Source organism: Mirounga leonina, unplaced genomic scaffold (assembly GCF_011800145.1).
Source record: "Mirounga leonina isolate KUSES-001 unplaced genomic scaffold, KU_Mleo_1.0 Mir_171, whole genome shotgun sequence".
Taxonomy (NCBI): Eukaryota; Metazoa; Chordata; class Mammalia; order Carnivora; family Phocidae; genus Mirounga; species Mirounga leonina.
Window position 1 is genome coordinate 16219628 of NW_023270436.1, and position 27732 is coordinate 16247359.

General features: G+C 44.7%; 2 protein-coding genes and 1 pseudogene across 3 annotated transcripts in view; 1 reads left to right on the plus strand and 2 right to left on the minus strand.

Annotated features, from left to right (window-relative positions):
• The window catches only part of RNF10 (ring finger protein 10), a 41103-nt gene extending 17251 nt beyond the window's left edge, over nucleotides 1-23852 (plus strand). The window contains exons 3-17 of one of the 2 annotated variants that reach the window (XM_035017149.1): nucleotides 1752-1951; nucleotides 3334-3424; nucleotides 6315-6499; nucleotides 6579-6715; nucleotides 9978-10138; nucleotides 12020-12145; nucleotides 12388-12649; nucleotides 12862-12995; nucleotides 14174-14291; nucleotides 14529-14630; nucleotides 16065-16220; nucleotides 19185-19285; nucleotides 21970-22027; nucleotides 22123-22281; nucleotides 22904-23852. In XM_035017149.1, coding sequence (XP_034873040.1) covers nucleotides 1752-1951; nucleotides 3334-3424; nucleotides 6315-6499; nucleotides 6579-6715; nucleotides 9978-10138; nucleotides 12020-12145; nucleotides 12388-12649; nucleotides 12862-12995; nucleotides 14174-14291; nucleotides 14529-14630; nucleotides 16065-16220; nucleotides 19185-19285; nucleotides 21970-22027; nucleotides 22123-22281; nucleotides 22904-22980 — 2067 coding nt within the window. In that variant the 3' untranslated portion in view covers nucleotides 22981-23852. The remainder of the gene's footprint in view (nucleotides 1-1751; nucleotides 1952-3333; nucleotides 3425-6314; nucleotides 6500-6578; nucleotides 6716-9977; nucleotides 10139-12019; nucleotides 12146-12387; nucleotides 12650-12861; nucleotides 12996-14173; nucleotides 14292-14528; nucleotides 14631-16064; nucleotides 16221-19184; nucleotides 19286-21969; nucleotides 22028-22122; nucleotides 22282-22903) is intronic. The other variant, XM_035017150.1, reaches the window with a different exon arrangement.
• Nucleotides 19855-20081, minus strand: LOC118018552 (annotated as a pseudogene).
• Nucleotides 23853-24964: 1112 nt separating the features above from the next.
• POP5 (POP5 homolog, ribonuclease P/MRP subunit) lies at nucleotides 24965-27603 on the minus strand. The gene is made up of 5 exons (XM_035017151.1): nucleotides 27510-27603; nucleotides 27281-27423; nucleotides 25821-25970; nucleotides 25555-25638; nucleotides 24965-25452 (listed from the first exon to the last, which is right to left on the minus strand). Exons 1-5 carry the CDS (start codon nucleotides 27527-27529, stop codon nucleotides 25340-25342), a joined length of 510 nt encoding a protein of 169 aa, XP_034873042.1. The 5' UTR covers nucleotides 27530-27603; the 3' UTR covers nucleotides 24965-25339.
• Nucleotides 27604-27732: the final 129 nt, after the last annotated feature.

The following is a 27732-nucleotide window of genomic DNA, read 5'->3' on the forward strand; positions in this document are numbered from 1 at the left end:
AGAGAGCACAAGCAGGGGGAGCAGCAGAGGGAGAGGGAGAAGGAGGCTCCCCGCTGAGCAGGGATTCCCGACGTGGGGCTCGATCCCAGGACTCTGGGATGATGACCTGAGCCGAAGGCAGACGCTTAACCAACTGAGCCACCCAGGCGCCCCATTGCCACTGTACTTAATCATAAGGGTCGTATACTTTGGTCTATATGCGTAGGATATCTCAGGTCATATTGGTTGCCTCTGCAGTGTAAGGTATTTTTCACCATATCCCTTTCTGTACTCTTAGATTTTTTTTAAGATTTTATTTATTTTATTTAGAGAGCATGAGCAGGGGGAGGGGCAGAGGAAGAGGGAGAGAGAATCTCAAGCAGACTCTGTGCCAAACATGGAGCCTGATGTGGGACTCCATCTCACGACCCTGAGATCATAACCTGAGACGAAATCAAGAGTTGGATGCTTAACCAACTGAGCTACCCCGGCGCCCCTGTACTCTTTATGACGTCTGTGCAGGTGCTGCTTACTAATCTCTAAATTTGACTAGGTAGCAAAAGCCTTAAATTTATATTTCCTTTGACCTAGTAATTCCTACTATACATTCAGAAGAAATATTTTCGTGTGGCCAAATATTTGTGCACAAAGATCTATCCCAAAATAGGTTTATCATAACATGATTTTGTTACAGAGGAGAAGCTATGAATAGTGTGTCCTACAGGGGGCATTATAGTATACCTATATGATGTAGTGGATTTAAAGTGACTATATGCTAATATGACTGACATGGCAAAGTGTTCATAACATTAAATGAGAAATTGGGATTAGGAAATGTACTAGCTGACTTAACAGGTAGCTACCATTTCAATTTGGGAATGTTAAGAGAGCCAAGAAAAGGGGCGCCTGGGTGGCTCAGTCGGTTACGCGTCTGCCTTCGGCTCAGGTCATGATCCCAGGGTGCTGGGATCGAGCCCCACATCAGGCTCCTTGCTCAGCGGGGAGCCTGCTTCTCCCTCTCCCTCTGCCTGCCGCCCCCCCCCCCCGCTTGTGCTCTCTCTCTCTCTCTCTGTCAAATAAATAAATAAAGCCTTAAAAAATAAAGAGCCGAAAAAGCCCCAGCATGATTTCTTCCATCTTTGTGTGCAGTGGTATTTCTCCCATGTGGTTTCTTGCCACTTTCTAAACTGTTTCTGAATCTGCTGATTGGGTTTATTTCTGGACACAGAGGTAGTCTGCCTACATGTTCTAATTCCGTCAGTTTTAATTAACAATGAACAGCAGTGCGTGTCTTACACAGGAGGTCTCTCTGGCAGGATCCTGAAGCCCATGGCAGTTAGCAGCTGCCTGCAAGCCACCTCCAGAGTATAGTTCCACAGACTCGCTTTTGCCAGAAACAAACCAAAGAACAAGTAGCTAATAAGAGTTGAAGGTGTAGGAGTCCTATGGGACTGTCAAAAGATTAATCCAGTAAGTAAATCTTTGTACTTTCAAGATAGCTAGAGGAGTTCATGTTGGGTTTTGTCACTTAATGGTTAATTGCCTTTTCACAGGCCAGGCTGAACAGTTTAAGTAATTGTATGTTAAAGGCCCTGGTCCCCCTCTCCACTCGCATCCACATCTTAGGTGGACTTTTGTATTACCGTCTCCTAGGAAGATTTAAGCCTGTGTTTCATTTAGTTAGTATTTTAAGCCATGTAGAAGGAGGGGTTGTGCTAGTTTCTGCTATAAATAAGTAATAATCTGAAATACTTGATTCATTCTTGTTCTAGGTAGCAGAGGCTCAAAGGGCAGAGTTTAGCCCTGCCCAGTTCTCTGGTCCGAAGAAGATCAATCTGAACCACTTGTTGAATTTCACTTTTGAACCCCGTGGCCAGGCGGGTCACTTTGAAAGCAGTGGACATGGCAGCTGGGGAAAAAGGAACAAGTGGGGGCATAAGCCTTTTAACAAGGAACTCTTTTTACAGGCCAAGTGAGTATGTCTGCTCTTAGGAGGAAAGTGCAGTTGAGCCTCTGGGCAGTTGCTGGAGCTGAGAAGCATCTTTTATTTTATTAATTTAGGAGAAGCTCTTATTTTATTTAAAAATATTTATTTGAGAGAGAGAGAGAGCACGAGCAGGGTAAGGGGCAGAGGGAGAAGTAGACTCCCCTCTTAGCAGGGAGCCCAACTTGGGGCTCGATCCCAGGACCCTGGGATCATGACCTGAGCCAAAGGCAGTTGCTCAACTGACTGAGCCTCCCAGGTGCCCCAGAAGAGGCTTCTTTTAAACTGCTGTGGGAGATGGGCGCCTGCGTGGCTCAGTCGTTAAGCGTCTGCCTTCGGCTCAGGTCATGATCCCAGTGGGATCAAGTCCCACATCGGGCTCCCTGCTCTGCGGGAAGCCTGCTTCTCCCTCTCCCACTCCCCCTGCTTGTGTTCCTGCTCTCGCTATGTCTCTCTCTGTCAAAAAAATAAATAAAATCTTTAAAAAAACAAAAACAAACAAAAAAACTGCTGTGGGAGAGAGGTAGAAAGGGGATTGATCTGGTTCTTTTTCCCCTCTCCCTCTCTCTCTCTCTCTCTCTTTGAGGGGGGGCGGTGGCAAGTGTTGAAAAACAGCTTTTCAAGCGGATGTTCTTGATGTTTAAAAGAATATAATACTTAAATAAATTAATGATAAAATTAATGCTTTTAGTGTCATGATGAGGTAGTAAAAGTGTTTGCTTTGGAATTGGACCCAAATTTGAATTTTATTTTGGCCTTCAACCTTGGGTAATTTGTTTAGCCACTTTGAGACTCAGCTTCTCCCTATAAAGGAGGAGAATTACTTAAGGAAGAATTGGATGACAGGTTGGAGTGTTTGGCATATATTTGCTCAAATACTGATCCCTTTTGTTTCCTTTTGTGTGTCATTAGTCATAATGTAAGTTTTGACCTTGGATCTAGACTGAAGTAACTGGTTAGTACCTTATATAAATTGGTAGTCAGATGATTGAGAATAGTCTTTCTACTGCCTTGAAGATTAGCTGTGTGCTGAGGTTTCTCACAGGGAGGGAAGAAATCTGGCTCCCTGCTGATTGATGGAGCCACAGTCTGGGTTAATTTTAGCTCAGGGAGGCCTACAGCAGCTTGGCTGGGCTTGGAAGCGGAAGAAACAGAGTTCATGGTTTTAGACTCCTACTTGCCAAGTCTTTGGATTCCCTCCAGAGCCAGGGCTGAGAACTGAGGCTGAAGTCCTAGTTCAGTGCTTCACAAACCATGGCTGCTGATGGCCTGTATTTGATTACTAAGTGAAGGAGTAATGACTCTCTGCTGATGGCATGTTGGTGGATTCTGACAGTCTGCCTTTTCCTTGTCTTTTTCCCTATTTCCAGCTGCCAATTTGTAGTGTCTGAAGACCAGGACTACACAGTTCATTTTGCTGATCCTGATATCTTAGTCAACTGGGACTTTGTGGAACAAGTGGTGAGTAGCTCAGCTAAGCTTGTAAGCTGTTAGTGGGAGAAAGAACTGAGGAAATGGACCAGGGTGACACAGCAGCTGTTGGCTGGTTTCACTGTTGATACATTTTTCTGCATGGCCACACTGTAGACATTCCCCAGAGATCAGTTCTGGTTTCTCCTCGAGTTCGTTTTGTGCTCTCTAATTGGCTGGTCTGCAGGATTGGGGAATTGGAGGACTCTCATCTAAAAGGTATCAAAGCAGGGGCTCCTGGGTGGCTCAGTCGTTAAGCGTCTGCCTTCGGCTCAGGTCATGATCCCGGGGTCCTGGGATCGAGCCCCGCATCGGGCTCCCTGCCCTGCGGGAGGCCTGCTTCTCCCTCTCCCACTCCCCCTGCTTGTGTTCCCTCTCTCGCTATGTCTCTTTCTGTCAAATAAATAAAATCTTTTTTTTTTTTTTTAAGATTTTATTTATTTATTTGACAGAGCGCACGAGAGATGGAACACAAGCAGGGGGAGTGGGAGAAGGAGAAGCAGGCTTCCTGCGGAGCAGGGAGCCCGATGTGGGGCTCGATCCCAGGACCCTGGGATCATGACCTGAGCCGAAGGCAGACGCTTAACGACTGAGCCACCCAGGCGCCCTCAAATAAATAAAATCTTAAAAAAAAAAAAAAAGGTATCAAAGCAGTCCTTTCTACGACCTCTCCTGGGAAGAAGGAACCAGGGAAATATATGAGCAACTCTGGTTACCCTCCTGAACTAGGATGGGCTCATTGCATGGACATGGCTTCATTGGTAGCCGTTTGTAGTAATCAGTATCAAATTAGGCCTCAGTCTTGTGGCAGGTGAATGAGCCATTAGCTGCACTGCTGTCTAAGCCACTGTTGCGTTTTGTTTTCTGTTGAAGTTAGGAGCTCTGGGTATTTCCTTGCTGCTCTTAGCTTATAGGGATGTAAAATACTTTTTAAAACTATAGGCCTCGCGGGCGCCTGGGTGGCTCAGTCGTTAAGCGTCTGCCTTCGGCTCAGGTCATGATCTCAGGGTCCTGGGATCGAGTCCCGCATCGGGCTCCCAGCTCCGCGGGAAGCCTGTTTCTCCCTCTGCCTCTCTCTCTCTCTCTGTCTTTAATGAATAAATAAATAAAATCTTTAAAAAAAAATAAAATAAAATAAAAAATAAAACTATAGGCCTCGGGGCGACTGGGTGGCTCAGTTGTTAAGCGCCTGCCTTGGGCTCAGGTCATGATCCCAGGGTCCTGGGATCGAGCCCCCCCATCGGGCTCCCTGCTCCGCGGAAAGCCTGCTTCTCCCTCTGCCACTCCCCCTGCTTGTGTTCCCTCTCTCGCTGTGTCTAGCTCTTTCAAATAAATAAAATCTTTAAAAACAAAAAAAACCAAAACTGTAGGCCTCAAAGCCTGGCTTCCCATTAAGTATGAAAATCCATAAAATCATCAGAGAATGACAAAGAAGTCCTATGAAACCTAAGTTTTATATTCATTGGTTAAAAAATAAAGATGCATATAAAGTGAGTCTCATTGACTTCTCTGCTGGAAAATTACTGGTACATTATCTCTTGACCTTTTTAATGCCTTTGTGTATGTGTACATATAAATCTTTTTTTTAATAAATGGGATCATAGGGGCGCCTGGGTGGCTCCGTCAGTTAAGCGTCTGCCTTTGGCTCAAGTCATGATCCCAGGGTTCTGGGATCAAGTCCCACATTGGGCTACCTGCTCAGCCAGGAGCCTGCTTCTCCCTCTCCCCACTGTTCATGTTATCTCTCTCGCTCTCTCTCTCTCTCAAATAAATAAAATATTTTTAAGAAAATGGGATCGGGGCGCCTAGGTGGCTCAGTTGTTAAGCATCTGCCTTCGGCTCAGGTCATGATCCCAGGGTCCTGGGTTCGAGCCCCATATCGGGCTCCCTGCTCGGCAGGAAGCCTGCTTCTTCCTCTCCACTCCCTCTGGTTGTGTTCCCTCTCTTGCTATGTCTCTCTCTGTCAAATAAAATCTAAAAAAAAAAAAAAAAAGGGATCATAGAGGCACCTGGGTGGCTCAGTTGTTAAGTGTCTGCCTTCGGCTCGGATCATGGTCCTAGGGTTCTGGGATTGAGCCCTGCATCTCCCACTCCCCCTGCTTGGATTCCTTCTCTCGCTGTCTGTCAAATAAATAAATAAAATCTTTAAAACAAAAGAAATCATATATTGATTCATATATTGATTTTTGTCACTTTTTCCCTTTGTGGAACCTCTAAAATACCTTTTGTGTAGTTATATATGTGTATATATATACATATATATATTTTTGAAGATTTACTTACTGAGAGAAAGCATGCACATGTGTGTACACATGGGGTGGGGGTGGATAGGGAGAAGGAGACAGACTCAGTGCTGAGTGGGGAGCCTCATGTGGGGCTTGATCCCAGAACTCTGAAATGATGACCTGAGCTGAAATCAAGAGTGGGATGCTTATGGGGTGATTGGGTAGCTCAGTTGGTTAAGTGACTGTCTTTGGCTTGGGTCATGATCCCGGAGTCCCAGGATCGAGTCCTGCATTGGACTCCCTGCTCAGTGGGGAGTCTGCTTCTCCCTTTGACTTTCCCCCCCTCATGCTCTCTCTCTCTCTCTAATAAATAAATAAAATTGTAAAAAAAAAAAAAAAAATGGGATGTTTAACTGACCGAACCACCCAGGTGCCCATTGTTATTAAGCCATTGTGGTTTCCTTAATGATTTACTTAAAGTGTTATTATATACCTGCTTTTTTTTCCTTTTAATATACCTGCATTTTTGAACAGTTTTGTGAAGATGTATTGAGTAGGAGATGTACAGGGTTGGGGATGGGAGAGAAGAGACTTTAACTTTGACAGTGCTATGTCAGTTTGAAAGCAGTGTAACTTGTGGTTCTGTTTTGTTTCAGCGCATTTGTAGCCATGAAGTGCCATCTTGCCCAATATGCCTATATCCACCTACTGCAGCCAAGATAACCCGTTGTGGACACATCTTCTGCTGGGCATGCATTCTGCACTACCTTTCACTGAGTGAGAAGACCTGGAGTAAATGTCCCATCTGTTACAGTTCTGTGCATAAGAAGGATCTCAAGAGGTGAGATGGAGACATTTAATAGATTAGACCCCCATCTGCTGACTCCTTGCTCTTTTCCATCTAAATGTCCATGTTACAGTGTTGTTGCCACAGAGTCACGGCAGTATGTTGTTGGTGATACCATTACGATGCAGCTGATGAAGAGGGAGAAAGGGGTCTTGTTGGCTTTGCCCAAATCCAAATGGATGAATGTAGACCATCCTATTCATCTAGGAGGTGAGTTCTATTAATTTAGGGGGTAAATAATCCTGGGTACATCCTTTAAGGCTACTGAGTATATCTTTCTAATCAGAAATTGAGCCTTTGGGGCAAGCCATTTCTAGCATTTCCAGATCAGTTTTAGAATTCTGGTAGGTTAGAGGGGAGTTGGCAGAGAGCAGCTTAACCCTTGGTTTCAAGTATGATTCAGTTATATATATTTTAATTTTAAAGATTTATTTATTCACTTATTTGAGAGAGAGAGAGAGAGAGAGAGCGGGAGAGAGCATGAGGAGATGCAAGGTCTCCGCTGAGCAGGGAGCCCGATGCGGGGCTCAATCCTGGGACTCCGGGATCATGACCTGAGCCAAAGGCAGCCGATTAACTGACTGAGCCTCCCAGGCACCCCTTAATTTTTCATTTTGTTGAAATGGTGCCTGTCAAGGAACTCTACAGTAGTCTAGTAGAAGAGACATACTGGTGGCCAGGCAATTAGAATATAGAATGTGAGAAGTATTCACAGTGAGGAAAGTGCACAGGGCTGTATGTTCTGTATTCCTTGCAGAAACGAGTATTGATTAAAGTGGCATTTCAGTCTCTGGGCAAAAGATATTTCTCAGTAAATAGTATTGAAACAATTGATTCTTCTCATGGAAGAAAAAGTTAGATCCCTGTCTCATACCATTCATAAAAATCAATTCTTCATGGATTGAGTAACTGAATTTTTAAAAATCTAAAACCGTTAAGAAAAAATATAGGACAGTATCTTTATAAATCCTCAGGGATGGATTTTTGAACCAGGCTAAAACCATAGATGCTATAAAAGAAAAAATAAATAAATGTGATTTTATAAGAATGAAATCTGACAAGATTCCTTGAAGTCAACAGGTGATAAACTAGGGGAAGATTTATACATTTTTAATTAATTAATTAAAGATTTTATTTGTCAGAGAGGGAGAGCACAAGCAGGGGGAGCAGCAGGCAGAGGGAGAAGCAGGCTCCCCGCTGAGCAGGGAGCCCGATGCGGGACTTGATCCCAGGACCCTGGGATCATGACCTGAGCCTAAGGCAGATGCCTAACTGATGGAGCCACCCAAGTGTCCCAGATTTACACATTTAAAACTAATGTACAGGACATATTAGTGTCCTATAAATTAGATTAACAACCCAGTAGAAGAATGGGCTAAGCATGTGCAAAGCATTTTCTAGAAAAGGATATTGGAATACCTCCCAAGAATTATAGAGATTTAGCTTTGCTAAGAGTATATAAATCAGGGCGCCTGGGTGGCTCAGTCGTTAAGCGTCTGCCTTCAGCTCAGGTCATGATCCCAGGGTCCTGGGGTCGAGCCCCGCATCAGGCTCCCCACTTGGCGGGAAGCCTGCTTCTCCCTCTCCCACTCCCACTGCTTGTGTTCCCACTCTTGCTGTCTTTCTGTCAAGTAAATAAATAAAATCTTAAAAAAAAAAAATTATGTAAATCAAAATGCCTATCAGATTGACACACACAAAAAAGAAAAAAAATGTTGGAAATACCAGGTTTTGGGAGGGGTAGGAAAATGAGTACTGTTGTTCTTGGTGGCAATATAAATTGATGTAGCCTTTTGGGGGGAGCAATTTGGTAGTATTTAAAATATGCACAGGGGTGCCTGGCTGGCTCAGTTGGAGGAACGTGGGACTCTTGATCTCAGGGTTGTGAGTTTGAGCCTCACATGGGGTATAGAGATTACTTAAATAAAACTTAATAAAAAAAAAAAAAGCACAACCTTTGATCCAGCATTTATATTTAAATATCATAAGGAAATTATTTGCACCAGAGAGCATGTATAAGGATTTTTTGTTAAAACGTAATAGAAGTTGGGCTCCTGGGTGGCTCAGTTGGTTAAGTGACTGCCTTCGGCTCAGGTCATGATCCTAGAGTCCCGGGATCGAGTCCCGCATCGGGCTCCCTGCTCAGCAGGGAGTCTCCTTCTCCCTCTGACCCTCCCCCCTCTCATGTGCGCTCTCTCTCTCTCATTCTCTCTGTCTCAAGTAAATAAATAAAATCTTAAAAAAAAAAACAAAACCGTAATAGAAGTTGACAATAAGCTGGATGTTCCATAAGGAACTTATTCAAAGTAGAGGGTATCATATTGTGGAGCACAATACAGAAGGTAAAAATTGGATCTCTGTATTAATATTTTGAGAGATTGTAGCACATATTGGATGAAAAATGAACAAAGCTTAGAGTTTATAATTTATGGATAAACCTTTATTTCTTTAAATGAACATGGGTATATAAATGTATAGAGAAAGATGTGATGAATACATATTGAAATTTGTAAATGGTTATTTCTGGGTGGGTACTAGGATGGGAGAGTGCGGAAATGGTATTTGGAGGGTTTCTCAAAAGAATATTGTCTTAAACTTTTGAAAAAGTACAGAAAATATGGGGGAGGGAAGTAAAGGAAATAAATCCTCCACGATCCTTTTACCCAGAGGTACCCCAAAATTGTAGATTTTTTTCTATGCATGTATATTTTTGGGAGATTAGGATTAAATTTTCTAGTTTGGTGTCTGCATTTTATTCACGTAATGTATTTCTACATGTCAATAAGTGTCCTCAGCAAACCATTTTTATTTAAAAAAAATTTTTTAAAGCTTATTTATTTATTTTATTTATTTTTATTTTTTATTCTTATGTTAATCCCCATACATTACATCATTAGTTTTAGATGAAGTGTTCCATGATTCATTGTTTGTGCAAAGCTTATTTATTTTTATTTTAAGTAATCTCAGCATCCACCATGGGGTTCAGACGCATGACCTGGAGATTAAGAGTTGTGTGCTCTCCCAACTGAGCCAGCCAGGTGCCCCAGAAAACCATTTTTAATGTCTGCAAAATTCTCTTTAATGAATAGGCCATCATGTCATTAACTATTTCTTTGTTATTGGACCATACTGGTTGGTAGTAGCTTTTTTGATATTATAGATGATGATGTAATTATTGAATATTGTTTGGCTAAAATTTTTTTTACTGCATCTTTTGTTTTCTTAGATTCTTTATAAAATGGGGTCAGAGTTAGAAACCTTGTATTAAAGTCATTGTTTAATTATTTTTTAGAAAGTTAAATTAAATTACTCCATCTTTACAACTTAGGGCAAAAAAGCTGTGTGTAAAAAGTTACATTAAATTACTCCATCTTTACAACTTAGGGCAAAAAAGCTGTGTGTAAAAGTTCCTCTGTAGCCATGCGGTTGCTTTGAATGTTGCATTTTTGTGATCTTGCTGGCTTTCCTGTAGATGAGCAGCACAGCCAGTTCTCCAAGTTGCTGCTGGCCTCTAAGGAGCAGGTGCTGCGCCGGGTAGTTCGGGAAGAGAAAGTAGCTCTGGAGCAGCAACTGGCAGAGGAGAAGCACACTCCCGAGTCCTGCTTTATTGAGGCAGCTATTCAGGAGCTCAAGGTAAGACGATGCCTGGAAACAGGATAGGAAGGTGGGGATAAGTTACCTCGGTCCCACATTTAAGATAGTGACCAGAGAAAGGCTAAAAAAGCCCGTTTGCTCTGCGTTTTGGTGATGGGAGGGAAGGGCTGACCTAGTGTTGTTTTTTTTATTTTGACGGGGGCACCTAGTGGTTTTCAAAGTGCTCTCTGGAGCTGAAAGGAAGAAACTAAAATGATCTTATAGAAGAAACTAAATGATCTAGTTGAGTCACTGAAATCTCTTAGGTTCTGAGTTAAGCAAGGAAGACTTTTTTTTCCCTAAGAAAACACTTGGATATATTTTTAGAGATCTTGTATTTGAGGGGCGTTTTGAAGAAAGTGTGGCCTACCCAGCAGGCCCCAGCAATGCCGGCTGAGGATCTGGAGCAGCAGGAATTCCCCAAGTACAGAATTTCCCAAGCTCTGTACCCTTTAGTAGGTGTCAGAATCCCTGGTTGTCGGGCTCCACCCTGAGAAGTGGATTCAGTCAAGGCTGGGCGAAGTAGGCTTAATAATTTGCATTATAATGCGTACCAGGGTGATTTTGATGTTGTTCATCCTCAGACCATATTTTGAGAATTACAGATCTTAATTAGAGCAACAGAAGGCCTTGTTTATTGAGCGATTGGCATGTGACAGGCCCTGTGCGAAGGTACCGCTATTTACATTTATCTCACTTAAGCGTCATATCCTGGTGTGATAGATACAACTATCCCCTTTCATGGATGAGGAGATGGAGTCATGGGTTACGTAAGGTAATTTGCTTGAGGACATATAACTAATAAGAGGTGAAGCTGTTATTTGAATTCGTCTTTTCTGAGCCTTCTCTGGCAGGGTACTGTGTATTTAATTTGGTTTTTTTCCTGTAATGCAGAGTATTTGTTCAAGTGCATTTCAGAGAAGAAAAGCTGTATCGAAGTAGAGCTGTCCAGGGGCGCTTGGATGGCTCAGTCGGTTAAGCGGCTGCCTTTGGCTCAGGTCATGATCCCAGGGTCCTGGGATCGAGCCCCGCATCTTGCTCCCTGCTCGGCGGAGAGCCTGCTTCTCCCTCTCCCTCTTTCTGCCGCTCTGCCTACTTATGCTTTCTCTCTCTCTCTCTCTCTCTCTCTCTCTCTGTTAAATAAATAAAAATCTTAAAAAAAAAAAAAAAAAGAAGTAGAGCTGTCCAGGTTGAGGTGGGTGTTGGCCAAACCCCTGCCTCCTGCACTGGGGCTCTTTAAGCGTAGCTTATAAAGACAAGAAGACGAGGGCGCCTGGGTGGCTCAGTTGGTTAGGCGACTGCCTTCAGCTCAGGTCATGATCCCAGAGTCCCGGGATCAAGTCCCACATCGGGCTCCCTGCTCGGCGGGGAGTCTGCTTCTCCCTCTGACCCTACTCCCTCTTGCGCTCTCTCTCTCTCTCTCAAATAAATAAATAAAATCTTTAAAAAAAAAAAAAAAAGACAAGAAGATGAGTTCCGTGTTCTTGGATTTGTATTCAGGAAGCTTTTGTGTAGTGTTACCATTGTCACTGTCACAGATTCTAAGCAGAATACCATCCCATTTGGGTACCAAGTGCTTTTTGCTTCCTGTTTCCTTTGAAGATTGAGGATTTTTAGTACTTAAAATCCAGGCACCCCTGGCAATTACGTTCTAAGAGCAAGATTGAAAATAGTCAAAATAAATAATCAAAATATATAGGATTAGATGAAATGAATGCTATGGAGAAAAATAAAGCAGTGAGGGGGGATGGGAGCACTCTTCCCATTGGGTCTTGTTGCCTTTTAACTTACGCTTCTGTGGAGAGAGTCCGTTGTAAGCCCTTGCCAAATTCAGTGTTTCTGGAAACTTAGCTTTCTCTGGTCTTCTCTCTGGTTGTCTAGACTCGGGAAGAGGCTCTGTCAGGATTGACTGAAAGCGGAAGGGAGGTCCCTGGTGTTGTGCCGGCCCTGGAACAACTGGTGCTGATGGCTCCCTTGGCGAAGGAGTCCGCTTTTCAACCCAGGAAGGTGAGTGTGTCCCTGTTCCAGACTAAACGGCTGCCGTGCGTCAGTGCTGCTGTTGAGGTTGTAGGCGCTGGACTTTGTGGGGGGAGGAGGGGCTGTGAGATTTCCTGCGTGCTTATTAGTTCTTCACCCAGGGATGTTAAATCCGTGAATGTGACAGCTAAAAAAAAACATCCAGAGAACTGGGTTCCGGTGCCTGCCTTTGCCACATGTACTTTCTTTTGATGTAGAGTTTGTCCCAACAGGGTGTGCTAGAGTATCTGTCTGCTTTTGATGAAGAGACCACCGAAGTTTGTTCTCTGGGCTCCCCTCGTCCTCTTGCTCTCCCTCTGGTGGAGGAAGAGGAAGCAGTGTCTGACCCAGAGCCCGAGGCCTGTGATGACTCAGAGTTAGCAGATGACAGTCTCGGAGAGGGGACCATTTGTCCTGAGTCCAGCCAGCAGGAACCCATCACCAAGCCAGGCTTCACACACCTGAGCAGCTCTCCTTGTTACTACTTTTACCAAGGTGAGTGTCCCCGAGAGGAGGGCTGGGTTGCCATAGAGAGGTTTCAGCCATATGACCTGGCCTCTTAGTAGGAGGAGGTATTGCTGCTGGTTGTGGGCACTTGGGTCTGTTGTGCCTTCGGCCTTGGGGAGGGAGAGGCAGGCCTAGCTCTGCGGGGGGCCCTCTCTTGAGGACCGGCCAAGACTGTTGTGTGAGAGAGCGCTTGTCTTCAGCGGAGGACGGGCAGCACATGTTCCTGCACCCTGTGAATGTGCGCTGCCTTGTGAGGGAGTACGGCAGCCTGGAGCAGAGCCCGGAGAAGATCTCGGCGGTAGTGGTGGAGATTGCCGGCTACTCCATGTCCGAGGTAAGGTCCTGCCTGCCCTGAGGGGCACGGTTCCGGAGTGCCATCAACCTGTTCTCTTTGACGTGGGCTAGCCAGCCCATGCTCCCAATCCTTCAGGGATCGTAGCTCTTGCATTTGTAAGTCTATTTTTGTCACTGACGATGCCCGCAAAGTTTTGAGAGATTAAATCGTGCTCCCTTATCATGCTGAGGTTCTGTTAGTCGCCACTGCTCTCTGCTTCACAGGCTCATTTGTTGTGGTTTGTCCCAGTTTCACTCAAGATGAGTTTGTTTTTCTCTTTTTCTGTATGGCTTGGGAAAAATGTCCAAGGAATCGAAAAGTTCTTGGATGCTCTACACTAGGTTATACAGGCTTGAAACACATTTTTGGCTCAGCAGATAACCTGTTAATTATTGTCTGATAATTTACATATGTGAGTTTTTACCCTTTGAGAGTTATCCCTGTGTTGATCACAAATTTGTTACAAGCCTCAAAATTAGAGACTATGAGTACCATAAATTTTCCATCAAACATGCAGAAAATGAATGGAAAAGAAACTTAAATTGATGGCCTTAATTTTTTTTTTTTTTAAGATTTTATTTGAGAGCAAGAGAGAGAGAAAGCATGAGAGGGGAGAGGGCAGAGGGAGAAGCAGGCTCCCCGCTGAGCCGGGATCCCGATGTGGGATTCGATCCTGGGAACTCCACGATCATGAACCGAGCTGAAGGCAGTTGCTTAACCAACTGAGCCACCCAGGTGCCCCAGATGGCCTTCATTTTTTCACTGTTTCAGGCCAAGCTTTATTCATAGGGAAATCTGCTTTATCTGCCTTCCCAGTTACCATTAATTTTGTCTGTGGATCCCAGGTTTTCAAATACTCTTTTATCTCCCCTTGTTCTCCCCCCTCAGTTGTGGGCCCCAGAAAATCAGAAATAGCTGATCAGCTTTAGATTATTTATTACCAATTTATTCATTTGCAGCACAAACCTAAAAACTGCCTTTTGGTTGCTCATTCTACCTTACTGTATGTTAATTGACAGCTTCTGTTTGGCTTTGCAAAATGGTGGTAACTTGAGTACTGCTCTTTGAGCCCCCGTGCTGTGTGTGAGTGTGCGTACTGTTGGCTGTCTGGGGTGGGAACCTCTGTCCTCAGAGCCTGGCCCGGTGTTAGTTGAGTTTTGGTCCCTTTTCCATGATAGGACGTTCGACAGCGCCATAGATACCTCTCTCACCTGCCGCTCACCTGTGAGTTCAGCATCTGTGAGCTGGCTCTGCAGCCTCCTGTGGTCTCTAAGGAAACCCTAGAGATATTCTCAGGTAAGAATGCACCCACTCTGCTTCTCTTCATGGAGGAGTTCAGGGGTTCTTCTGACTGGAAACCCAGTGTGGGAGGAATTAAGGAGCTCCATCATGAGCCTCCATACCTCCAGAACCACTCCATCTATTCATCTAGTCCAGCTGTTCCCTTATGTGGCCTTAGCTACTAGTCACCTGGGAGGAGTTAATGGTTAGGCTGTCCTTGGGCTGCCTCCTCACCATCTGACCAACCCACAGATGACATTGAGAAGAGGAAGCGTCAGCGCCAGAAGAAGGCTCGGGAGGAGCGCCGCCGGGAGTGCAGGATTGAGATGGAGGAGAACAAGAAACAGGGCAAGTGTAAGTTCAGGAGCTCCCAAAATTGATTAGTACAGCTGTGCGTGGTCTTAGGAGAGTCTCAGTGCTTGGGCCCAGGAGCCAGACTGCTTGGTTCACATCTCAGCCCTGCCACTTGTTTTCTTCAACTCTTATATGTGAATCATGAGGGTACCTCCTTCATAGGCTTGTTTGAGAATTAAGTGGGTTAATGTGAGTCAAAGCTCATAGCTCTTAAGGGATGAGGTTAAATTCATCCTTGGCGTAGTGGTGAAAAAACATGTTCTGGGAAGAGAATTGGAGATCTGCTGAATTTGGTGTCTAATTTGTCTCCTGTGCACTCTAGATGGAACATTGATCCCACCTTTGACTGTATTAAAGGGGACATCTATACTTAGTAGAGCATGTCTGCCAAGGGGGTCTGTATAGTAGAAACCATGACAAACTAGGAAATACGTCCAGGTTAGATTTTCATACCAGTAAGTATAGAGTCTTTTGATCTGCTCCTCCAACATAAGCTTCATTGAACCCAGGAGATTAGTGTGACATGAGGGCCTACTTTCCTCCAGAAAACAAAGAATTGAGTCCTCTGCTAGGAAAGGACTTCACTGTTTTTGACTACATATAGTATGGTAAACATAAATTTTACTTCTCTGGGGTACCTGGGTGGCTCAGTTGGTTAAGTGTCTGCCTTTGGCTCATGTCATGATCTTGGGGTCCTGGGATCGAGCCCCACGTCAGGCTCCTGGCTCAGCAGGGAGTCTGCTTCTCCCTTTCCTTCTACCTCTCTCCCCTGCTCATGTTCTCTCTTTGTGTCTCAAATGAATAAATTAAAAAAAAAAAATCTTAAATTTTTTTTTACTTCTTAAACTAGGTTAAGTATATAGCTGGGGTCCCAGTGCTATATAGCTGTTTGGGACATTTCCCAAATGTTTGAAAAACTGGTGTTTCAGGAACAGGGGCTTTTTGTTTTGCCTTCTTTATTATGGAAATATTCAAAGACAAGTATATAGAATAATATAGTTAAGCCCCATGTTTATCGTCTAGCTTCAATTAGGAATAGTAAGAACAAGGGATTTATTTATTAATTTTTATTTTTTATTTCACTTTTTTAAAAGATTTATGTATTTCAGAGAGAGTACATGCACAGGCAAGTGGGGGGGGGGGATAGAGGGGGCAGGGCAGAGGGAGAGAATCCCCAAGCAGACTCTCCCCTCTGAGGGTGGAGCCCATGGTGAGCTCTATCTCACGACCCACGAGGTCAAGACCTGAGCTGAAATCAAGAGTCAGACGCTTCACTTGCTGAGCCACTCGGGTGCCCCTAAATTTGGGTTTTAAAGCTTCTGTTTATATCCTTTTTTTAGATCCTTGGGGGATTCATATTGATGGTCCTCAACTGTTGGAAAAGATTTGAGGAATATTCTAAATGGGCCTACCATTCTCATCTTTTCTTTGCAGACCCAGAAGTCCACATTCCCCTAGAGAATCTACAGCAGTTTCCTGCCTTCAATTCCTATACCTGCACTTCCGGTTCTGCTTTGGGTCCCACCAGCACCGAGGGCCATGGTGCCCTCTCCCTTTCTCCTCTTAGCAGAAGTCCAGGTTCCCAAGCAGGTAAATGAACTGGGATTTAAAGAATGAAGTTGGCCACCAGCCACAGACCTTAAGCAAAGCCCTGGTGTCTGAATTTATAACTCTGACCTACTCAGCATGGTGGGATCTTTAGGTGACTAACATTACTTTGGGTAGTTAATATATTCCTGAGGTACGTCAGATTTTTGCCATTTGATTCACCTTTCCCATTGGCGGTACTGACTACTTTATACCCTGCTGTCTTCTAAAAATCTCAAAACCTCAGGGCAGTTCATATGGCAGGACAGTTTTACTTAGATTCTTCCCTGTGACCCAGCTGTTTTATTTCTAGTTTATACTTGTGATATAATCCCCTTGTATGCCTAAGCGTCTTTGTACATGTCTCCTTATTGTAGCATTGTTTATAATGGGGGTGGGGGAAGCTTATGAAATCTGGTGGTAAGGTAATGGCTGAATTGTATAGCATTTATACTATGAAATACTTTACACCTATTGAAGAGGTTAATAGCCATCTTCATAAACTAATGGGTGGACTTATAAAAGGAGGTTGTAGAACAAGACAAAGTATGATACCACTTGGGGGTTTTATTTATTTTTTTTAAGTAGGCTCCATGCCCGATGTGGGGTTTGAACTCATGATCCTGAGATCAAGTTGTATACTCTACCAACTGAACTAGCCAGGCACCCCACATTTGTGGATTTTAAAAGAACAGAAAAATCAGCATTTTGTTATGGGTTTATATATCTAAATGTGTAGAAAAATACTGAGGGGTGCCTAGGTGGCTCAGTTGTCAAGTGTCTACCTTCAGCTCAGGTCATGATCCCAGGGTCGTGCGATCGAGCCCCGCATCGGGCTCCCTGCTCTGCGGGAGGCCTGCTTCTCCCTCTCCCACTCCCCCTGCTTGTGTGCCCTCTCTCTCTGTGTCTCTCTCTGTCAAATAAATAAAATCTAAAAAAAAAAAAAAAATACTGAGATGATTATGTTCCAAACTGGTAATGGTGTTTTACTCTAGGAAGTGAGGTAAGGATTCAGAGGTTGTTCAAAGAGGCTTTAGCCTTTTAAAATACTTTTTTAAAGAGAGAATGTATTGGGCGTCTGGGTGGCTCAGATGGTTAAGCATCTGCCTTCGGCTCAGGTCACGATCCCAGGGTCCTGGGATCGAGTCCCACATCGGGCTCCCTGCTCCTTGGGACCCTGCTTCTCCCTCTGCCTCTCTCTCTCTCTCTCTCTCTCTGTGTCTCTCATGAATAAATAAAAATTAAAAAAAAAATGTATTGTGTTATGAAATTAAACATTTATCTTTTCTAATCTTCATCCACATGGCTGATAGTTTTTGATAATTAACATGTATTTCTTTGCCAGCCATTTTAATAAAATGTCCAAAGCAGAATGTTAAAACTCTTGGTGACCCTCTTGTGATCATATGCCTGTCACTTTGCAGATTAGGAGCCTGAGGCTAAGGCAGGGGCTTAGTGACAGGAATATGACTGAAACATGCATCTTGAGGGCCATGCGCATGACCATTATGCTCTTTAGTTTAAGAAGAGAGCTGCTATACAGAGGAATATGGCAGAACATCATCATCTCAGCTGACTCTCCAGGCCTAGGTACTAGGGACTGTCATGGACTAGTTTTATGTGAATGAAAAAGTTTCAAGAAAAATAAAATGTGATCAGGTTAGCCTTTATGTTCCGACCAGATGTCTCTGACCTGGGAATATTCAGTTAGAATCCAAAATACACACACACACAAACACACACAAACAAAATCCAGTATGAAGATGCAAGCTTTTCCTTGATACTCCCTAGGTAATAGTCTCCATCCTTTCTGACCTACAGTTGAGCATTTCCCACAGGTCTATCCACTGTCCTGATCACTGCTGGGAGGGAAGGGCCTATTCACTCTCCCAGTAGTAGACCCTTCCGCAGTCAGCCAAGGCTATTTAAGTACTCTCATTCCTAGCACCATCCAGCTGCTCTTGCATAACATTAACTACATTATCTGTGATATAAAAATTGTGTTTGTGTATGTGCTTTTCTAAGGCAAGAGTCAGCTGCTTTGGAAAGGGTTTTTCTTAGTGTGGGAATAGATTCTGCCATGCTTTCTAGTATTACTGTGACTACTAAACTTTTCTCTCCCTAGATCACTAGTGTGAATAGTGGGCCATGTTCTTGACTTTTTAAGAACATGGCAGAATTGAAATTGCATCAGGTTTGCTTTTTGAGGTGGGGCTGGTAATTATCCAGACCTGATTCAGGGTTCATCTTTTCTCTCTTAAGAATAGACTAGCTCGGGGCGCCTGGGTGGCTCAGTCATTAAGCGTCTGCCTTCAGCTCAGGTCATGATCACTGGGTCCTGGGATCGAGTCCCGTATCGGGCTCCCCACTCAGTGGGAAGCCTGCTTCTCCCTCTCCCACTCCTCCTGCTTGTTCCCTCTCTTGCTGTCTCTCTCTCTCTCTCTCTCAATTAAATAAATAAAATCTTTTTTTTTTTTTTAAAGATTTTATTTATTTATTTGACAGAGACAGAGATAGCGAGAGCAGGAGCACAAGCAAGCGGGAGTGGGAGAGGGAGAAGCAGGCTTCCCGCCGAGCAGGGAGCCTGATGTGGGACTTGATCCCAGGACCTTGGGATCATGACCTGAGCCGAAGGCAGCTGCTCAACCGACTGAGCCACCCAGGCGTCCCAATAAATAAAATCTTAAAAAAAAAAAAAAGGATAGAGTAGCTCGGGGCACCTGGGTGGCTCGGTCGGTTAGGCAGCTGCCTTCGGCTCAGGTCGTGATCATTGGGTCCTGGGATCAAGCCCCGCATTGGGCTCCCTGCTCAGCGGCGAGCCTGCTTCTCTCTCTCCCTCTGCCGCTCTGCCTACTTGTGCTCTCTATCTCTGTTAAATAAATAAATAAAAATCTTTAAAAAAAAAAAAAAAAAAGACTAGCTCCTTGGAGCTTGACTTACATAATCAGGTCTCTGGTTTCCTTTCAGACTTTCTGCTGACCCCTCTGTCACCCACTGCCAGTCAGGGCAGTCCTTCATTCTGCGTTGGGAGTCTGGAAGAAGACTCTCCCTTCCCTTCCTTTGCCCAGGTAAATCTTTTGCTTGTAAAACAGCCCAAGGGTATCTAACATGAACTCTGCTGCTTGTTCTTTCTGGAAATCTTTCCGTTGGAAAAGGAGAGACTTACAGGCTAATGTTGCATGGATGGTAATAATCGTGGAAAGCTTTTTTTTAAGAGGAAATCTCATGGATTTAATCTCAGATATTACTGTATAGACTTACCAAGGAAAGAGGCCAAGAGTAGCTGAGGGAGAATCAGAGCTTCAGTTATTTAGCAAATCATTAGATACTTGCGTAGTAAGCACTGTTGTAGAGGCTGGGGAGACATCAGTCAATTTTAGCTGGTCCCTAGTTCTAGGACCTTGGATTCAGGTAGTGTGTATCTGTTACAGATAATAAACCATTCCTCTTCACTTTGGGAAGGGAAAGGTCTTGGTTGTTCTATAACTAGCCAGATCAGCTTTCTTGGGCAGCTGGGTTAGAGGAACACTAGGCTAGTGACACTTGTCAGACCCCCCCCCCCCCCGCCCCAGTAATTGAAGTATTTTTATTTTATGTACGAGTTAGCATTAAGGTAGGTCTCTTGAAGGAAGTTCACTTAATCCAATTTACTGAAGCCTGTATCCTTTGAGTACTGATGGAAACACTGGTGGCACATACTGAGGCTCTATTTCCAGATCTCAGACCGTGTGGCTTTGAGCAGACACAGCAAGAACAAGAACCCTGGCTAAATTTCCTTGGATGGCTCAGGTAGAGCTGCTGGTGACCCAGCTTGCTCTCTCGGATGCAGCGACACAAAAGGATGTCAGATGACTTTATTAATCTTTAAAACAACAAACCAACACTCAGCATTCCTGCATTGAGATAACTAAGGAAGATGGATGGACAGCTTGCCAAGCACCCTCATTAGAAGTTATTATTAACCTTTTTGGGGCTAGTTTGGAATCATTAGCTTAACAGTTTTTTAGAGCAGGTTTCTCACAACGAATGGCAGTGTGTGCTGAGAAATAAGCAGGAATTGGACTTTGGTAAGGAGAGTCCTGAAGTCAAGGAGGAAGAAATAATTGAGAGCAATCCCAAGTATTAACTGGTAGGCTTCAGAGGTGATAATTATGCAAGTGGCTCGCAGGAGTTACGTCAAATGCTTAAGTTGTTTTTTTATGCTAGGTTTTATTGCCATTGCTTTTTTTCAGCATTATATGGTGAACAATTTCAAACTTAAAAAGCGTTGAAGGAATAGCATAGTGAACGCTTTTACCTCTCACCTAGATTCACCAGTTGTTAGCATTTTGCTAACAATTCTCTTTTTACTGTTTTACTATGTTGAAAAGTTACAGACCTCATGAATGACAGTTCACCACCAAATACGAGACAAATGGCCCCCAAATGACATTCTTCTGTATAAGCACAGTTGTCATGACCACATCAAAGAAATTCAGCTAATTAAATACCTCATATAGTATATGTTTCTATTTCTCCATTTGTCTCAAGGGTCCTGTATTGTTTTCAGTCAGGTCCAATCAAAGATTGCTCATCGTATGTATTTGTCAAGTCTCTTTAGTCTTCTTTGATCTATACCGGTTTCTCTAGCCTCTTTTTGTTTGTTTGTTTTCTTCCTATGGCATGGATATTTTTGAAGCATCCAGGCCATTTGTTGTATATGGAGCTCTAGAGTTTGGATTTGTTGGTTTCTTTTTTTCATGAGTAGATTCGGGTTAAACATCTAAACATTCTGGCAAGAATAAAACATAGGTGATATATTTTTTAATGACCTTTTAAGAGTAAGATGATTCAGATGCCATATTATTTGAACCCCAAACTCCCAGGGACCAAGGGAAAAGATCATGATAAAGGAAGGTTATTCAATGAAATCAACCTCTGCCAGCCCAACTCCATTTGAATAATATCATACCTCACTTCGGGACACATACTTTAGGACAAGACGTTCCTATTTGAATCTTGTTGGGGCTTGTCTTGTGGTATTTTTCCAGGAATAAAATTCCCCCTGCTTTGAGCATGGCATGTGTGGCAGATGGGACTCACACTGGCCCTCATTAATTAAGAAGCTGCCCTTGGCCAGACGAGATGAAAGAGTTCCTCATTCAGGGGCAGGAAGGATCGTTCTGATTTTACTGTACATGGAGGAATCTGGTCTATGGCTGGATCTAAAAGTTAATAATTATTAAGGAGCCATTGGAAAAGCAGACTGAAGGGTAATGAAGGTTGTTGGAGCAGTTTCAGGATAAAGTTAAATTTATTCTGGTTTTCTTGGTCTTAAAATAACTGGAGTTCAATAGCCAGGTGGTTCATTTTAAAATAGGAGGGCACTGCACACTGCTTATTCCAAGAGGTTTATGTTTTTAGGGGTCCCAAGAAGAGCGGGGAAAACTTATCAGAAGGGAGTGACACAAAGTCAGTTTTCCCAACTGAGTAAGAACCTCTTGTGCTGTCTATATACTATTCTTTACCTGTTTCCTAAGGAACAAAACAGGCTTTGGTCTTAAACCTTGGGAACTTCACTGCTTGTTCTACTGGTCAGGATATAGAGAACATGACCGAAATAGTGTGTTGAAAGAAGTACCTGGAAAATCCTTTTTTCCAGAGGTGATAATTCTTTGTCCTCCTAGCCAGTTAGTGTCAAGACACAAGTCTGGAAAAGAAATTGTGGACTGGTTACTTACATTTTTTTCTCCCTTCTTTCCCACTTTGGCAGATGCTGAGGGTTGGAAAAGCAAAAGCAGATGTGTGGCCCAAAACTGCTCCCAAAAAAGGTGAGAATGACCTTCTGGTGGAGGGGGAGTTTGGTCCCTTTCAGAACGTCAGTCTCTAGAATCGTCTCTAAAATTGTAACACTGGCATTTTATAGATGAAAACAGCTTAGTTCCTCCTGCTCCTGTGGACAGCGATGGGGAGAGTGATAACTCAGACCGTGTTCCTGTGCCCAGTTTCCAAAATTCCTTCAGCCAAGCTATTGAAGCGGCCTTCATGAAACTGGACACACCAGCTACGTCAGATCCCCTCTCTGGTAAAGGCAAAGAAATGGAGTGCTCAGTACAGGGTTGTCATTCCCACCTGGATCCGGTGGTGGACATCCCTAATGAGGCACTTTTCTCTGAGCCTGTAGGTTCACATGCTGTCGTCAGCTAATAGTCCTTTCGGTATGTCAGATAGGACCTTTTTGCCACCCCACATTAATTCTTGAGGCCTAGATGGGAAATGCTGAGAAAGTCTTTATTTTTTCCCGTCTAAGACATAGTTGTGGAGAGTATTTTAGAATCCTGAGTTTGGTAGAGGGTGGCTAATAGAGAAGTCAGGCTTGAGGCCCACACCACTCTGTGGTTATCCAGTTAGACAAGAACGTTAACATTTAGGGGGTGCCTTCTCTGTGCTTAGCACTGTGCTCATTTTATTCTCCCACCAACTATATTAAATGGGTAGAACTATCACAGGTAGAGCAGATGAGGAAATGGGTCTAGGGACGTAAAGGGACTTGCCCAAATACCTGGAGCACGCGAGGACTGGTACCTGGATCCAGGCAGTCCTCATCCTAGACCCTTAGCTGCCTCTCTGGGACTCTCAGGAGTGAAAACTGGCTGTGGGCAAGGGGATGGCATTCAGAGCTAAGCTCTTTCTGTGTTTCCATTTAGAAGAGAAAGGAGGAAAGAAGAGAAAAAAACAGAAACAAAAGCTCCTGTTCAGCACCTCAGTCGTCCACACCAAGTGACACTACTGGCCCGGCTACCTTCTCCGTCTGGTTTTCTTTTTCCTGTGCTTTTGTTTTGCTGCTGTAATTTTTAAGTATTTGAGTTTGAACAGATTAGCTCTGGGGGGAGGGGGTTTCCACAGCGTGAGGGGGAACCAAGAAAAATTTAAATACAGTGTATTTTCCAGCTTCCCATCTTTACACCAAAATAAAGTATTGACACTCACAAGAGATCTCTTCCTGCCAAGATTTTTAGTTTGATACCAGGGTTAGTCTTCTGACCCATGTGTAATTAGTTCTGCTCAACCCAAGTAAGTTTGAGTGTGAGCCCACACCCGAGTGTTCTAGCACTTGTCTGCTGACATGTCAGAGCCTCATGGTTTCAACACACCGCTTAGTGTGTCTTTTAATAATAGTGAGTCTTTCCTGTTTAGTTTTCCTCTTGTTAAAGAAACAGAGGATGGGAATAAAATGGATTTAGGACACCCAGCTTGAATTGCAGTTTTTCTTCTGAGAAATGGCCAGGCTACGGTGCCGGGGCCTGGGTTGCTTACCTGTGTGCTAGAGGGTTTTGGATCTTGTATGTGGCTCATTTGGCAAGGAAAGCTGTAATTGTCACTAAAGCAGCCCTGGAACCTGCCAACCGTTAGATGAAGCTTATTTCGAGTGACAGTGGCCTGAGCTGTAGGAACAGGAGTCTGGCACACCTGGAGGCAGAGCCAGGCAGTTCTGAAAGCAGTGGTGGTGCCCACTGCCTCCCTGTTTTCTAGAGCAGTCTATGGCTTTGGAGCGGAATTTGAGTGATGTGAATTATTTTGCTGCTTAATAAAGTGACCTCTAGGTATAATAGAATGTGAAGGCAAACAGTTGCAATAAATCACCTGCACAAGCAACTTTGAGCTTTCTGGTTTTTTAAAGTTCATCACAGGTTAGCTAGACACACTTCTTAAATAGGTTAAAGTAACAGCTATTACAAGCTTGAGCACTCTGCCGTCATGGGGCGATGTTTTCCCTAGTGTCAGGCCTAAGGGGTTCTTGAGTAGGGCTTAGCTTTACGTGTCATTCTTAAAGAGGTTCAGAAATCCTGGGACAGGAACTGCCCTGGGTGCATGAGGGTGTTCCAGCCCTGAAAGTGAGGGGACACGTTGAAGCAAACATTACAAATCTTTCTGTTAAATGTAAAAGTGATTTTGAATAACATCTGTTTTGTTATACAAGAAAACAGATCCTATAAGTAGTGGATCCAAATCCTCCTATAACCTCTGTGAGTGTGGCGGTGTCACTCGGTTTCAGGTGGCCCAGCCTGTGGAAAACGAAGTTGATAGCTGCTGCTTGGCTTTGTAATGTCAGGCAAGGCCAGGTTTTGTCACCCCCCCAACCCCCCCAAGAAAAGTACAAGAACCATGTTATCCTGTTACCTGATTAAGGATTGGTAAGGAATCTCGTATTTTTAAGGCCCTGTGGGTCAGTACGGAGACCAGCTATAGATTTGTGCCAGTTCAGTTGTCATGTCTCACTAATAATTTTACTCTAAATAACCTGGATTGGTTAGGGTTCATCCTAGGGGTGGGGGCACAAGGCCTCAAGTGGGAGACTATACATCTAGCATTATAGGGAGCCAGTCTTCCTACTGAGGCCAGGGATAGAGAGGGAAGGAAACCTGGCCAAGCTTGAACTTCGTAAGTATACTAAATGCTACAGAAGCCAAGTACATTTCTTTCTTTTTTTTTTTAAGATTTTATTTATTTATTTATTTGACAGAGACACAGCAAGGGAGGGAACACAAGCAGGGGGGAGTGGGAGAGGGAAAAGCAGGCTTCCCGCTGAGCAGGGAGCCCGATGTGGGGCTCTCGATCCCAGGACCTGAGATCATGACCTGAGCCGAAGGCAAGACGCTTAACGACTGAACCACCCAGGTGCCCCGTACATTTCTTTAAGATATTATTTATTTGAGAAAGGGGCGAGGGAGAGAGCAAAGAGAATCTGAAGCAGACTCCCACGCTGAGCACAGAGCCCGACTCAGGGCTCAATCCTACAATCGTGAGATCATGACCTGAGCCAAAACCGAGTCGGATGCTTAACGGACTGAGCCACCCAGGCGCCTTGCCACGTACTTTTATTAAACCTACTCAGCCAGGCAATTAGATAGAGACGTCTGTAACTACTGGGGATTCACTGCCTGCAGAACCACTTAACCAGGCAGCGCTAGGTAAAGGTGACTTCAGTTTAAGTGAACAAGTCCTCCATTTTGAGCTGGTACCTTGGCCTCTGGTCCGCAGTCATCCAGTTTGGCAAACTAGCAGATGCTGCTGCCCTCCAGAATGTCCTGTTCCAACAAGTGGACCCTGAATCTCAGGCCCAGGACAGCCTGCAGAGAGGTTCACTCCATCGCTTCAGCAGCCTCCTCACCGTCATTGTCTGAAAGCTCCTCATCTGACCTCTCTTCTAGTAGACAGCTTCTGGTGACAGACTTCTGGATAGCTTCCCGTTCTCCTGCAAAGGCAAGCAGAGCAGAGATGAAAGAGGTCTTTGGGAGTGACCTCTTACTCAGCCAGGCTAGTTACTGCTCAGTGGGCACTGGCTAATGTTGCTTACCTTCATCAGTGCAGTTCTGCAATAAGATCAACAGCTGTCTCCTGTTGTAACGAATCAGGAACTTCTGACATGTTCTAATTGTACCTGGCACATGAAAGAGCTCCGTGGTCAACAGCTTGTGAAAGGTGTCTGCCTCAAAGACTTTCCAAGCTAGGCGAAAGCCTCTCGTTCTTGGCAGGATAGCAGGAAGACCCACCTGCCTGTCAAGACTGAACTCTGGACCTGTTATTATTGGAAATCAGCAGCCATACCACATGCACCCCTACCTCCCACATGTAAGGTGTTGAGGAAACACGGGTAACGGTGTCCTTTGTTCTCCAAGTATGTGACGAAAGGAAGAGCTGAGCACACGAGTTGGTAGAATTCCTTCCGGCATCGAAGTAGCACTATTCCAGTATAGGCATTGAGGTATCGCACTACAGCGGGGGGGAAAAAAATCATTTTGGGAAACTGGATTCACTTAAAAATCTTAGAGTAACTGAGTCTACTGTGTGCCAGGCAGTGGCACTTGGGATGCATCAGTGAGTAAAAACCAATTTCTGAAGGAAAAAAACCTTAGGACAGACCTTTATTTATGGAAAAGGGATAAACCACACCCAGGGCTTTGCACACCACTCAGAACTGGTGAATGAATTTGGAATTTTAAATGCTCCTCTAATTCACTGATTAACTGATAAGTGGGGTTGGGATTGGCAGGGAACATCTTCCTCAGAGGAAACCCTTGGCTGAAAAACAGGTGGTGGTGGTGTTTTCTTTTTAAGATTTCATTTATTTGACAGCACAAGCAGGGGGAGAAGTAGGCTGCCCCTGAGCTGGGAGCCTGATGGGGGGCTCACTCCCAGCACTGTGGGATCATGACCTGAGCCAAAGGCAGATGCTTAAGGCACTGAGCCACCCAGGCACCCCCTGAAAAACAGGTTCTATTGCAAATGGACTCTCTAGGTTCTTGAAGAGGCTGAGAATGACCCAATGTAAGTGAACTGTGCCTATGTGCATGTAATTCAACAGTATTCAATTTTAAGCAAAGGGTAAAAGAGATCATTTAAATATTAAATAGTGTGGCTAGGGGAGTCACAATAGGGTGGCTCAGTCGGTTAAGCGTCTACCTTCAGCTCAGGTCTTAACTCCAGGGTCCTGGGATGGAGCCCTGTGTCAGGCTCCCTGCTGAACGCGGAGTCTGCTTCTCCCTATCCTCTCTGCTCGTGCTCGCTCTCTCTTTCCAATAAATATTTAAATAAAATCGCAAAAAAACACCACAAAACACTTAAAAAAAGCGTGCCTGTCAGAAGAATCCTCTTCCTCATTTACATACGGTGGTGGGTTCTGTATTTTATCTGCCCTATTAAGGGCTTTTTAGGGGTAATTTTGACAATTTTTCCCCCATGGGATGTCAATGTAACCAAGTAACTTAACTCGGAACTACACATGGCTTCCCCCATTTAATTCATTATCCTGCTCAATTCAATCACAATCCCCAATATACACGTGTGAAATAAAGTAGGTTCTTGCCCAAAGTGCCACTGCCTTTCAGCTCTCCGCCTAACCTCGGACTCGTCCAGACTCGGGCTTAGACTCCGAGGGGCCTCAAGAGGACGATACTGCAGGGTGAGGTCTGTGTATCGGGCTTGGAAGCTCCTGCGGTCGCTCGTACCCTTTCTTTCTCCCTCTTCCGGCCCCCGTTCCCTCCCAATCCCGCCGTCCGCCTAGCTCCCCAGGACCCTCGCACCCGCGAAGCCGATGGAGCAGGAGGCCGCGCCGAAAGTCCCGTGCACGCGGGCGATCGTGTCCCGTATGAGGCCGCCCAGCACTCGGTCCTCCAGACTCAGGCGGCAGCGGGGGTCATCAGACACCACTTCGCAGAGCAGGTACCTGCGGCGGGCAGCAGGAAAGTGAGCGCGGGGCCGAGGCCGCGGGGACCCGGCAGGGCAGCGGGTGTTGGGACAAGGGCTCCTTACCTGTGTTTGAACCGCACCATGGCAGCCTCCGCGCCCGGCGGCCCCGCGCCCAAACCGGATATCTGCGGTTTTGCTGGCTGCCAATGGGAAATTACCCTCCGCAGTCTTGCAACCACTCAGAGAGGGAAGCAGGGTAGGAGGGCGGGGGCTAGAGGGTTGGGAGGCCGAACCCAGTGTCAGTCTCCTTTAAGCCATACCTCCCTCTACGTTTGTAGAGCGCATG

What these genes read in the sequence shown, in the direction of transcription:
- POP5 (XM_035017151.1), bottom strand. Translation starts at nt 27,529, where the DNA reads ATGGTGCGGTTCAAACACAG. An exon ending in ATGGTGCGGTTCAAACACAG is followed by an intron (nt 27,424 to 27,509) that starts GTAAGGAGCCCT and finishes TGCCCGCCGCAG; the next exon opens with GTACCTGCTCTGCGAAGTGG. An exon ending in CAACACCTTACATGTGGGAG is followed by an intron (nt 25,639 to 25,820) that starts GTAGGGGTGCAT and finishes TTCATGTGCCAG; the next exon opens with GTACAATTAGAACATGTCAG.